The sequence below is a fragment of the Calonectris borealis genome, chromosome 6 (genome assembly GCF_964195595.1).
Source record: "Calonectris borealis chromosome 6, bCalBor7.hap1.2, whole genome shotgun sequence".
In the NCBI taxonomy this organism is placed as follows: domain Eukaryota; kingdom Metazoa; phylum Chordata; class Aves; order Procellariiformes; family Procellariidae; genus Calonectris; species Calonectris borealis.
The window spans coordinates 14,581,814-14,595,244 of record NC_134317.1 but is presented as its reverse complement, the minus strand read 5'-3'; the positions used below and the strand labels follow the sequence as shown (position 1 = coordinate 14,595,244).

Below are 13,431 nucleotides of genomic sequence, written 5' to 3'. Positions count from 1 at the left end.
TCTGACAACGTAATTGTTTCAGTGATTTTTGAAAGCTTAAATTATTTAATAAAAATATGTATATGAACATATGCTTGCACTGAGAGGAAGTAATTATTTTAGCATTCCTTTGTAGTGGTATAAGAAATGTAGATTAATAATAATATTCTTTTCACATTGCACTGCTATGCTTTCCCTCTTAGTCGCAACTCTGCCTTCACTCAAGAAGGAGCCCGGTTACGACCCTCATCAGTTGGACATTTAGTGGACCATGTAGTTCACACTTCCCCAAGTGAAGTATTTGTAAATCACAGATCTCCGTCTTCCACCCAGGCTAATAGCATCATACTGGAATCATCACCGTAAGTTCTGTTGGTCGTTACTGTATGGTAGCATGCAGAGCTTCTGAAGATAAGACAGAAATCTTTGCCGTTAAGAATTCAGTGTTAAATTGGGTCAGGGAGAGCCAGAAAATCTAATAAAAGGGTAGCTGTTGTTTAGGGAGTATCAGTATAGGTCTTACTGAAAATTAAATGATACAGAAGTAAAGACCTATATCTGACATGTTCCTGGTGCAGGATTACAATACCTTCCCCACCCACCCAAAATGTGTGTTTGCTTTAATGTGACCATCAATGTCTGGATGTGGAAGTGAAAGTTATTTTTCTGATAGAACTGAAGTATGTTGTTTTGTGATAAAAGTTTTTAATTCCCATGAGTTTGGAAATTTTGCTTTTTGTTAAGGCACAGAAGTACGAGTGAGCTTTACAAATTACTTAGCCAAATACCTTTTTAGCACCCCAGCATTCTGAGGTTCATAGTATGTTTTGTATATTGTTATAGAGTATATATATTTTTTTTTTTTAAGACAGCACTATCAGGCTTTTTTTCTGTTATGCTGAATATTCTTGATACTTAAGTTTACTATGCTATGGTGGGCAAAATAAAAACTATTATTGTATATTAAGTCCAGAAGGATGACAAACAAAAAAACGTTGAGTTATTCAAAGATTTGAACTACTCAATAACTTGTGGCTAAAGTACAGATTAATTGGTGGAAAAAAGTGCGCAATATACACGTTATTAACGCTGCCACAGTACCGTCTTATATGTAGCTATACATGTAATGCTAAACTTGCCCACATAACTTTGTATAATCTCTGTTAGCAAGGAAATTGTGCAGATGATTTAAAAACCATCTGAGAACTATAAAACAGCACATACATAATTACATGTTTATAAACAAATCGTGTGTTTCAGGAAAAATTACTCTGGGAAGGTATTTGAACACCATTTTAAAACCTTGCTTGGACTGTACCTTCAGTTTTAACAACTGTGCGTAACTTTGGGGAGGAAAATAGAATACAAAATTTTTAAAGTTTTGTAAAATAACACAAGATGCTTTTTATGATAGGGTACAATAGTTACAAATTGACCATCAGCTAGTTATTTAGCTTTCAGAGTTACAAAACAGTAATTTGGCCTAATAATATAAAATCCCCCTTTTTGTTGGGCTTTTTTAACCTATTCACATGGCAAGGGAGTCTCAAAACTGGAACATTTGTGAATCTTTTCTCATATTAGAGTTTTGCTGTACAAAGGCCACACAGGGTCAGGTTCCTTCTGTTCCAAGACTTTCAACTGAAGTCAGTTATGAGAAACACTTACTGAATGATAGAGTGATACAGTGAAGTAAGCACAATTCTTAAATATTCTCTTTTATTCATATGCCTTTACTCTAAGTTAAGTTGTAAAAGATGTTCCTGAGTGTCCTTGGGATTTGTTTATTTAATACCTGATTTCTTGTGTAAGTCACCATAGAAATGAGTCTTAAAAAGAGAGGGAGTGGTTTTGTAAATTGGTTATGCAACTATGGCTGTTCTTTTTCATGATTTTGCACTCTTTATGCCCAAGCAGAAAAACTATTGCTCTTCCATCACTAAGTTTTGGGGTTTTTTTTGTTTTTTCTCTTGTTGGAAGCTTAAAAGTGGAATTTAATCTCCCAGCATAGATATCTAGCATAAGATATTTTTAAGAATGAGAATGTTGACTGTCAAAAATACATGAACCCCATTAGGGTCTTCTGAAAGTTTCAGGTGATGTTATTGATTCAAGATTTGAGATTTACGGAAGAAAGTAGTAGTTATGAAGTTCATATTAGCTATATAGTTTAAAATTATATTGGTTTACAGTCCAAAAAGCTATTTCTTAAACAATTTGACCTTTCTGAGTGAAAAGATTTGAGGAGTCCATCTGCTAATTTGTTGGGAATTTTTATTTATTGATCAAATTTACATATGTAAGAAGTCAGAGGGGCTAACCTGACAGGCAGTAGGTGTAGTGATCTCTTTGAGTTTGGAGTCAACATAGCAAAAGAAATTAGAGTTTCAATGCAGTTTAGAAGGATATTATAGCTTAACTAATACAACTTTTAATTCCACATTTTTTTTTCTTTATCTGCATGTGCTATTCAAAACTAAATTGGGAGATTTCTGCTTGTAGTTCCCTGAGGTAATTATAACCTTAAATTCCAAAAGCACGTGATACGTGTTTAGTTTAATAAATTTATGGGGTGTGTATGAAACTTTTGCTTAATATATTAAAAAAAAAGGTCAGACCGGATATCTGTCACAAAAATACCCAAAGCTTGTCAGTGCCAGGGTTTGTGTGTTATTTTATTATTATGTAAATTGCTGAATGCAGTAACAGGGAGCTGCTTTGCCTGCAAAATAGGCTGCTTTCACTGCCATTGTCTAAGCATTCATAAGGAAATTCAAAGCTGACTGGGCAAATATAAAGCAATGAAGTTTTTGCCCAAGGCTTGATTGTTAGTTCTCACAATTCATTATGCTAATATATTACAGTACTGGCATTGCTGCTTCTAAAATGCTCATTTAAGTAACTTTTCAAATCTTTTCTATAAGTTTGTAGGTTCGGTAGGAATTTATTTGTGTTTGTTGACGTGTATGTACAGACATCTAGTCAAACATAAGATCCCATCTTTTACTTCTATCGGAATGACTTCTTTTGTCTCTCTACTCCATGTTTTCTGTTCCTTTTTTATTCAGTTTAAAACTCTCAGGAATAATTGTTTGCAGGAAAATACATAACTATGTTGCCCTTCACTTAAAAGGCTGAGTCTGTGCTGGCCAGACTTGAATGAATAAAAAACTCTGGGTGACCTTTAAGTCAATGTCTAAATAATTTATAGCTGCCTTGAAAATTCATTTTGCAAATGTTGGCAATCATCATATTTTTCTCTTTCTCCACAAAAAAATGAATTTAGAAAAGCTGCTTATCCTGAAGAATAAAATATGAGGATGATATGCTCTGTTTTACTGTCACTTGCATTGAAAAGTGTTAAGAAGTATTATTTTTATTCCCTAATGTGTTTTGAACATGAGAGTCTTCAGACATCAGATACTGAGTAATTAGTACTTTTTTTTTTTCCTTTTTCACTGCATGAAAAAAAATTATCTTCTGAAAGTTGAAATTAAGCAACAACATACAGATAAAACATTGTTAGGATCTTTTCAAATGTACTGTTTTCATACATTGACAAAAAAATTTTACCTATATTTTGTTTTCTAAGAAAATTGACTAAATTTTTAAAAACTGAAATGGAAATCATGTTGTTTTTCAAAGTGAAGTGTTCCATTTCCCATTCAATTTTCATGCTCTTTGAAAGAGGTTCATCCTTTATTTGAAATCACTGAAGACAATTGTGATCTGATTTTTTGTTTTTATTTGAAAACATGTGTCTAGGATCTGCCTTTCTTTAATTGCATAGAAACAAATTGTACAGTATGGAATTTGATATGTGCCTTAGTTTTCTAACCTGCAGCAACTCGAAATGTTATGCTGTCTCATAACGAGAGTCTTACCCTGCTAACAGTTTACTGTGGCTAGACCAGCTAAATACAGTAGGACGACTCACGTGGTTACCCATGCTTTTTAGGGGGGGTCCTATGCTATGAGTTACCGCTACAGCTTGCTGATAACGAAAGGGGCGGTGTCCTATTTCTGGCTTCTGGGAGTGTACTTCCCTTCCCCGTGGTGGTCGACCCTGTGATGGACCAGTTCACCTTGTTGAACTAGCAGAGAGCTACCCAGGCTTGTCCAAAAAGTCAGTGTATTTTTGCTTGCGTGGTAAGCTGCCTTAGCAAAGGGAGGCGCACCGCAGTACTTCAAGGAAGGCGCCGTGGGTGTGGGTGAAAGAAAGAAAGGAGGCCCTCATTTTTGGTGTTCTCTTTAGATTTAGCTGTAACCTGTTACTTCATTCTTGGTGTTTTTTGGATTTGTCACTAGTATCAGTGGCTGTTGTCTTAAGTTGTTAAATTACTTAATAATACCTTTTAATGTGGTTCGCTGGGGAGGAAGGCATGTATCCTCGCTGGTATTTAGAAACTGGCATTCAAACTAAGTTAATGGGAACGATGTGCTAACTGCCCTTTTGGGCCTCTCAAAATGTTCTTCTTAAATCTTAAATATAAAGCTATGTAATGAAAGATGAATCATATATTTAGGTAATACAAATTATACAGTTAAGCTTTTATTCCAAAAGGACTAATAAAGGAAATTATCCATATTATACATAAACACAGAGAACATTTTTATTAATCTACAGTAGAGTACTTGCAGATCTAACACAGAAACTTTCTGCTATTTCATCTTCAGTAATGGTCTTATAACTCAACTAAAAATGCATGCAATGAATGCCATTTTTACAAATGTTTCAAAGCTGTGCATGTTTCAAAGGGGACTATGTTCAAGAGGGGGGAAAAAAACAAAGTTCTTTTGAAATGTATACATGTATACATGAAATGTATACTTTTAAATTGAAAAATTAAAATTTAACACTGTCTTTTCCAGTGGGCATTTCAAATAAATGCAGGGGGACAGTTGAGTTGTCTTCAACTTGCACTCCTCCTATTTTTAGATCAAAAGCCAAAAACTAGTGTGGGAGCACTTTATTACGCTGCTTGTGTCTGGTTTTAAGATTTAAATTGCAGGCATTAATTTAAAATGCAAACTAATTGATTTTCCTAACTGAGGAAATTAAGTGACATCTATTTTAGAAATAATTTTTTTTTTTTTAGCAAGAGTGCAGAGTATAAATACAGTGAATTTTATAATTTTCCATTATAAAGTGGGTTAAGAGTGCTAAAACCATTTAAAAAGAAAAAGCCATGTGTAAAGGATGAACTTACTGGTGCTGCGTACAGTTGCTTGTCAAGAAAAAAAGCAGTAACATATCCAAACATACACTTCCAGTATTATTCCACCACAGTACATTTTTGAGATTCTAAAAATACATACAGATATTCAGCTCTCAAACTCTTGAGTTTCTTCTAGCATTTTCAGTTTATTTGGAACCCTGAAAGAACTGTCAATATCTCACGATCGTTCCACTTCATACTTCTATTTTGGTATTTAGATCTCAAGAGACTCCTATAGATGGGCAGCCTCCTGCGTTACCACCCAAACAATTTAAAAAGAACAGTTGGAACCAAATTCATCATTCACACTCACAGCAAGAACTGGATAACCATATTAATGAAACATTTGATGTTCCTGCATCACCTGAAAAATCCACAGTAAGTTTTTGGATCCAGTTTAACCATTCTGCTTTTTATCAGAATGATAGTTCTACTTTTCATGAGCTTGGTTCTGATGCATTTCAGAGAGTTGGTGTGTTTGTGCATTACATTGCAGCATTTCTGTTATACATATTGTCTCTTTGCTAGCTCCCACTATTTTTTCCACCTGCCGGAGCAGTCCTTTGTCAGTTGTCATCAAATGGTTACATTGGGATGGATATGCAAATATTTTGAACATTAGCTTTTCAGCACATGCAGAAATTTCCACCTAACCTCTTCTCTGAGAAGTCATCTACCATCAATTTTAAAGAAGACATTGCAGACACTATGTGTTTAATCTAGCTTTTATCAAAAAGCCGAAACTGAAAGTGCCTACCAGCTTCTAGAGCAGTTTTGTCAGGAGAGGCTTCTTGAATCTGTGGTTGCATTTCTCATCAGAATTTCCAAGAAAGAGACTCTACCAAGAGACCTGTGACAATGAATGTAAAAATGTGAGCAAAAGTTCTTTTTCCACACTTAAGCACCTGCTAGATGAGTAAGCTAGTCAGTTGATTATTGTCTGACTAAGGTGAGATCTCACTGACCATTTTTGTGATTTTTGTCCTTCCAGAAGTTTTCAAGTAGTTCTTGGTTTTATACTGATGTGGGACAAGAAACGTTTTGCAGGATGGGGAAACTATTTAACATCCAGATGTAGGCAAATACTGTATAAACATTTTTGCCAACCTCAGACATTCAAAATTATGAGTCAGCTCCCCAAATTGATATTTTAGAAATGCCTTTGGTTATTTTTATTTGCATTCTGAACTCTAAGCCTAGGGTGTTCTCTCCGGCCTCGTTACAAAGATTCCCATAAAACCCATATTTAGTTTTATAGCTGGGGTTTTAATAAAACACACAAAAGTGAAACTTGTAAATTTATGAGCATTTTGGAAATGTTGTAAAAAATTTTGCTTTAAATAATGAAACAGAATTTTTAACAGCTTTGTCTTCTGTCAGTGCTTACCTGAGTCATATTAAAGTACTGTTCTGTTTTGAAAGAGAACACTACTTTACTCATCAAGTTTTTCTGCTCTGTATTCGGTTGTCTTTACTAAATTGACAAAAATAACTTTTAGTTGTTTTTTTAACTCCTTTTAGTTCTGCAAAACCAACACAGCTGTGTGAGAATGAGATTTTTTTTTTTTCTTTGTGCATTGTCAATGTGATTGTTCGCTGTGGTCCAATGGGCCACATTTATGCAGCCTCGCTTAAGGCATTACACTGTTGTAATTGAAGATCTAATTTGATCTGATGGCTTTTTATTTTGGATATTAGAGAAGAAGGAACGCAGCATGACTCTGAAATTTTGTGAAATTATAAATTTAGAATTTGGAATGTGGTTTTTTTCAAAGTTGCTTTTCTGACCAGAATGTACTTCAGGTTCCTCCACCACTAAAATCTCTTGTGCTGCTCCATCTCAAATATTTTAAGGAAAACCCCTCACCATTTTGACTTCATTTAGCTATTGAATTTCTTTCGTCTGTTGTATGTATGGAAAATCTATTTAGAAAGGTAGTAGGACAGGTACGGGAATGACAATTTTTTACTCCATCTGCAATCCCCAACTATCCAGTCTGAGAATGTCCAGAAGTATTTGAAAACAGGTGTGGCCAGGAGTCCCTTCAGTCAAACAGGTTAATGATGATATACAGTGCTCTCTTCAGGTTTTTCATTATAAACTGCTGCTCAAAATAGCCTGTTATAGCAGGAAATTATTATTCCATTTTTGTCTGGGGAATGCAATGACACAAAATTTGCCAAATGCTGCAGGTGAGCACTTGGTTGTTGTTCATTCTGCCCAGGAACCCGAGTCTGGTCTCCCGTGCCAGTGAACATAGGCTAAAATGATTTGCATATGATCAGGCTTCCTAAGCACCCTTCCTTCTCATTAACATATCTTATGCTGTTACTTTCCTCTCCTTCCTTAAATTTTTCATCTTTTCATTACTATGAATGTGTTCGGGGGGCGGGGGGGTTGTTTTGCTTTAACCAAGAGCTTAAAACACCTGGAATTGTGTTAACTTTTTATGAGCCAAGTTGAGCAGACTTCTTTTACTTTCTTACATACAGAAATCCTTGCTTTAATAAGATTTTTTGTTTTCTTCCTTTCTGAGTCTTATGGTTTGGCTGTAATTGGTAACATTGAGAACTTCCTTGAAACAAATTTCTTTAATAATACTTTGCATCCTCACCATAGAAACTACATGAAAATACTAGCTAGTGTTCAGTCTGTGAAATAAATATTGATGGGAACAAACTAAAAATCACTTCAATGGCACTAAGTGGATTTTTCGAGATTAAAAAAGTATCTAGTATTCCCCAGTTTATTGGTAGTTCCTTGAACAGTGGTGGTGTGATCAGAATGAAACCAGAAAGAAAGCAGCTAGTATTGTCAGAGCCTGGTCAGTGCAGAGCATGTGTCACTCCTCATACTCTACTGCACTGAAAATGGAATAGGGTATATGGAATCAAGATTTTGTTGCCAAACTTGTTCTTGCTTATTATTGTCATATTGCTGTTAATAGAAACAAAAGTATACCTTCAATTACCTTATTTTTTATCATATTACATTCTTACTGCAGGCTTTTCACTGCGGTCTTAATTAAAACGAATTTAAGGAGTTTCTATTTAGTAAACTGTTTTTCTTAAGACTGCTTAAGCCAATTAGTCTTTTTTAATACTGTTCTTTACTTTGAGCTTGCTTTGACAGAACACAGTTTTAACTTAGTTATGTCCAAGACTTTTAAATGTGTAACTTTTTCCCTCTATGCAAAGCGCAAGATAAGATGTTTGCACTATTGATGTTTTCTCAAGTGTCCAGGAGCAATTACTTGATGAGGAAACTGCAAAATTATTACATACAATATCCTCAAAGTCTAACTATGAACAAAATATATATTAATATAATATAATTTTTGTCTACTAGCCCAATGGTGGTGTCCCCCATGACAATCTTGTTATGATCAGAATGAAACCAGATGAAAATGGAAGGTTTGGCTTCAATGTAAAGGTAACAGTACATCTATTCCCTTCATGTCTATTAAGATTATTTTCTGACATTTGCGATTTATTACTAAATTAATTTGTTTTTAAAGGGTGGATACGATCAGAAGATGCCGGTAATAGTGTCCAGGGTAGCTCCAGGAACACCTGTAAGTTATCAAAAAACCAAACTTGATAGCAATATCTGTGTATCTTGAAGTATGTATTCAAAACTGTAAGTCATTTCATAGCTGCCTATGAAAATTAGTTTGTGCTGTACCATTATACTAACAAAGCAAATTATGCAGTAAGAATTTGATGGGGCTATATAACGTATTTTAAAAGATCTTCAATCCTCAAAAATATTTTTTTCTTACTGAAACAAAATTTAATTCCTGAAAATTACAGGGAATTACAGATGTTCAGTATGCACTGTTTCATGAGCTGTGTCATCCTAAAAATACATTTACTTTATTACTTTTTTTAAATATAGGCATTCATATAATTTCACATAAATTATATATTGAAAGAGTCTTTTAGTATGTTAAAAATAACTAAAATAGCAAATCTCTCTTATTTTAGTGACAGATGTAGCTGAATAAAGCCAAGATTTAGATTAAAATCAGACATCATGAATCATTCATCACGTCTGATTTGTCTGTTATTACTGGTGTTTAGTGACTATCAATGGTGTCTTCAAACTAGGCACAATATTTTGTCAGTTGATTGCCAAAAATACTGACCTAGTATTCAGCTGACTGGAGTCAGTTCTGTTTATACCTTTTAGAGTGAACTGTTTATTTGCTAACATTTAAGTAGTACAGCTTTTTTTTTTTTTTGACTATTTGAAACTATTAAAATGTTTTCCAGGAGCATTGTTCTTTGTCCCTGTTAATTATTCTCTCTGAAATATTTAATAACGTATATAATTTTGGCTGAATGCTTTAAACATCCATTTTCTAAGGAGAAGATATCTGGTGACAGCATGTGCTCTTTCTTTTTTGCAACAATCTTTAGACTATGATTATAATAATGATTTTTATCACATGATTCTTCACTCTGGGATTACTGGGATTTGTGCATTGTCTTCAGTCCTTGTCTTACTCTTGTCATTACAGTTGCGATATTTCACACCTGAAGCATTTAAGCCAATGAAATTGATTTGAACAAAGCTTTGCCATGTTATTCCCTTCCCTTCAAAGATAAGAACATCCTGCTTTTTAATTGCCCACGCAAAATGTGATTCAAACAGAGGAGCTTTCTACTTCAACCAGAGGAGTGGAGTAACAGCTGCTGAAAAACATGTTACAATGACAGTCATCTCCCAGTTGCAAATTGATTTGTTCGTGTGAATGGCACTGTTGTGTAATACTTAAATTTATCATTTGAATACAATGCAGCAACCATAGCAACTAGGCTGTTAGGATTCAAGTCCCCAAGTATAGTTACTTTAAGTTGCTATTTTAGGGTGAGAAATTGGAAATGGCTTGTTTTACAGATTTGATTTTTTCTTTTTTTCCTCCCCCTTCCCCCCGCCCTTGCAGGCTGATCTCTGTGTCCCACGTTTGAATGAAGGGGACCAGGTTGTGCTGATTAACGGCAGGGATATAGCAGAACATACCCATGATCAAGTTGTTATGTTTATTAAAGCTAGCTGTGAGAGACACTCAGGGGAACTCGTGCTCCTAGTTCGACCCAATGGTGAGTGATTTGTACATAATAATAATAATTAAAAAAAAAAAAAGTCCACACCTTGCTTTCATTTGCCAGCCTCCATTTTATGTCCTGAGATGGAATGCTCAACATTTTTGTAAGAAAGAATTCTCTTCCTTGAAAAGGAATTGCAACAACACAATGTATTGTACAAATCTTGATCGATCCCATACTCTAAGGAGCTGTGCATAACTAAGTGTTGAAAATGAATAGGAAAGTCAGAGATCAATTATTTCTAACAGAGAGCTAATTTAAATTTTGTTCTCACTTTCATTGATAAAAATGTTCAGAAAGCTCTATGGATATTGAATGCAGTTTCTGAGGTTGCTGTTATTCCCTTAAAGAAAATAAAAACAAAACACAAACAAACAAAAAACCCCTCACCAAACACCCAGTGTTTGGATGACTTTGGAGGTCAATACATGCAAAATCCTTCCATATGTTTTTAAAACAATCCAGAATGACTGGTAACATTTCTACTTGAGGAGGCTTAATAGAAGAAAGTGCTAAAAATGCAGTCTAAATAACAGCTTGTGCAATATATTCATGAAATACGCTGTTGGAGCATTGCCAGCAGATGGTCACTGGATTTAATTCTCCGGCACATCCCAATTATAATACAGTTGCAGAAGAAAAAGCAAAATGAAAAATAATTATGTTTAATTGGAATAATTGAAATTACTTTAGGAGGGTACCTCAGCCACCTCATAAACAATTTTTCCTTTATTCACTTATTTGCGCTCCCCGCTTACTTGTGCTCTCATTCTGTGTGTAAGTTGTCTTGCAGATTTTGTGTGCTTACTTTCTTTTTCAGATAAAATCGTTAGCTTTGTTTTCAAATTTACTGAAACAGTTTCCCCTTGTGTGTTGATTATCTTTGTATTCTGGATAAAAAAATTTGAGTTGTAGAAGTGAGAAGTTGCTAGTTTCCTCCTTCGTGGTCATGGGTTATCATTTAATAACAGGCTTTCAAACAGCATGTCTGTTATGTGTAGTAGAAGATGCACATTATTTTTCAGTTTATTTATAGGCAGGGCACGCGTACAGCATTGATAGCATTATAATGGCATATATAATGCCGTTTTCTCAGGTGGTCTGCACATCTTGCCCTAATTACTGAAGCCTAAAATCAGTTCAAAGTGAATTAAAAGTAAAAATGTAAATGCAACTGTAATGATTTCAGAGGCATGATGTGAGAATCTGAGATTAGGGAGTTACATCAGACAAGGTAGGGTATAACATGAGTTTTGATCAAAGTTTTAGCAGTCAGTGATGTGCTTTCACTTAAAATTACTGTTAAACAAAAAAAATAGTTTTGTCATGGATTGTAATGATCAGTAAAGGCTACTTGCCCTTGCTGATGGGGACTAAAATCAGTGTGTTAATAGATGTGGATTTTTCTACAGGAGAAACACTTGGTTTTTTTGTTGTTTTAAATAAATGACTTAGAGTCATGTAACTTTACTTGCCAAACAGCATGTTCAGTCAGAGTGTTCATACCTTTATTTGCTATAGCTGTCTATGATGTTGTGGAGGAGAAGCTGGAGAGTGAGCCTGACTTCCAGTACATCCCTGAGAAATCTCCGCTTGATGGTGTCCATCAAGATGATAATGCTCTGAGGGAATCCATGATTCAGCTAGCAGAGGGGCTTATCACTGGAACTGTTTTGGCTCAATTTGATGTGAGTACCTTGTTGCCTGTGGCTGTGTGCAAGTTCCGAGTCTTTTGGGATAGTAATTATTTCAAGCAGAGCAGATTTCAGTTAAATTTCTGTAGAGGCAGCATCTTTTAGCAATTGTCTTTACAGTCTCAAAAGAAAAATAATAAAAAAAATCCAATCCTGTATTGTATGTGCAAACTTATGGCATCGAATAATCCTAATACTAGTTTTTAGTGGTGTTTGTTACATATAGCTTTATTGATTACTTACAGCTTTTTGTGGTTATCAGGTACCTATGCTAATAAAATACTTTCATAGACATGAAGACTGAAAAATGTATACCAAAATATGTGTTCTGTACTCAGACCTTGATTCCATATCTAAGTTACTGTAGAACCTGAATGACAGCTGAGCTGTTGACATTTTATGGACAATTTCAATGAGGGAAGGTAAAATTACCAGTAGAAAATACAGCCTAATTTTAAGGGTTACAACTCTAATCTTCAGGGTTAATGTAACAATGTCTTTTATAAATAGTTTATTTTTTTAATAACACATTTCAAAAGACCAGTGCACTTCCTGTGGAGTCCTAAGCTACTGATAGCTATAGTCTTTCTTTAGCACTAACTTGTACCTTGATGATGTTCCATCTTTAATGCATGAGATCAAGTGACTTAAAGCAGGAAGCAGTAGGTTTCTAAAACACAGCAGTGTGAATTCTGTGAATTCCTCACCAAACGGAGACCTAGCATTATGTATTACAACATATATTTATAAAATATATTGATATACTATTCTTTAAGGACTTTGGTAAAATTTTATATATAGAAAGAAAATATTTTCTCAAAGTGATTTAAAATCCCTCCTTAACCATACATTTTCAGTCTCCCAAACAGGTTCAATGTTTAAAAATTTTTGAAGTGCTTTTTATTGAACCTGCATCATTTCACCGATACTGTTTGCAGTGCAAGGGTTGTGGCGACTAAGGCATGTGAGAGGGCAGGAACCTCTCAAAGGAGATTTTGTGCAGGAAAAGCACAAGGTAGCCCAGGATTTGCTTTACAGTTATTGAAATACGGAAGGACATCTTGGAGGGGGGAGTGAAACAACTGCAATGTAGGTAGATGCCTATACACAACACAATCTGCTTGCCCCAAATCACTGTGTGGAATGTGAGTATCAGTCAATTCCCTTACCAGTATACAATATTGACTTTTCTCTGGATCAGTGTTCTTATGGAAGCTTGAAATGTAATGTTCAGTTTGTCTTTAAACAAATTGTGATGACATCTTGATTATTTTCAGTGATCCCACAGCATAACTAAATTTGTAGTGCTTTCTTTTGAAAAGTGTTTTCATGTGTGTTGAAGCTACCATTGCTCAGTAGTTTTATGTTCTAAAAAGTACCTCTAGGCAAATAATATACTAACAGGTCTTTTGCATCTATTATGGTCT

At 34.7% G+C, this 13,431-nt stretch overlaps 1 protein-coding gene across 3 annotated transcripts in view; it reads left to right on the top strand.

Annotated features, from left to right (window-relative positions):
• The window catches only part of PTPN4 (protein tyrosine phosphatase non-receptor type 4), a 119,224-nt gene that overhangs the window by 89,391 nt on the left and 16,402 nt on the right, over positions 1 to 13,431 (top strand). For all 3 annotated transcript variants that reach the window (XR_012674062.1, XM_075152908.1, XM_075152907.1), the window contains exons 15-20: positions 183 to 341; positions 5,417 to 5,576; positions 8,548 to 8,631; positions 8,717 to 8,773; positions 10,148 to 10,304; positions 11,832 to 11,998. Coding sequence is in view for 2 of the 3 variants with exons in the window: in XM_075152908.1 (XP_075009009.1) it covers positions 183 to 341; positions 5,417 to 5,576; positions 8,548 to 8,631; positions 8,717 to 8,773; positions 10,148 to 10,304; positions 11,832 to 11,998 (784 nt within the window). In the remaining variant the exon portion in view is untranslated. The remainder of the gene's footprint in view (positions 1 to 182; positions 342 to 5,416; positions 5,577 to 8,547; positions 8,632 to 8,716; positions 8,774 to 10,147; positions 10,305 to 11,831; positions 11,999 to 13,431) is intronic.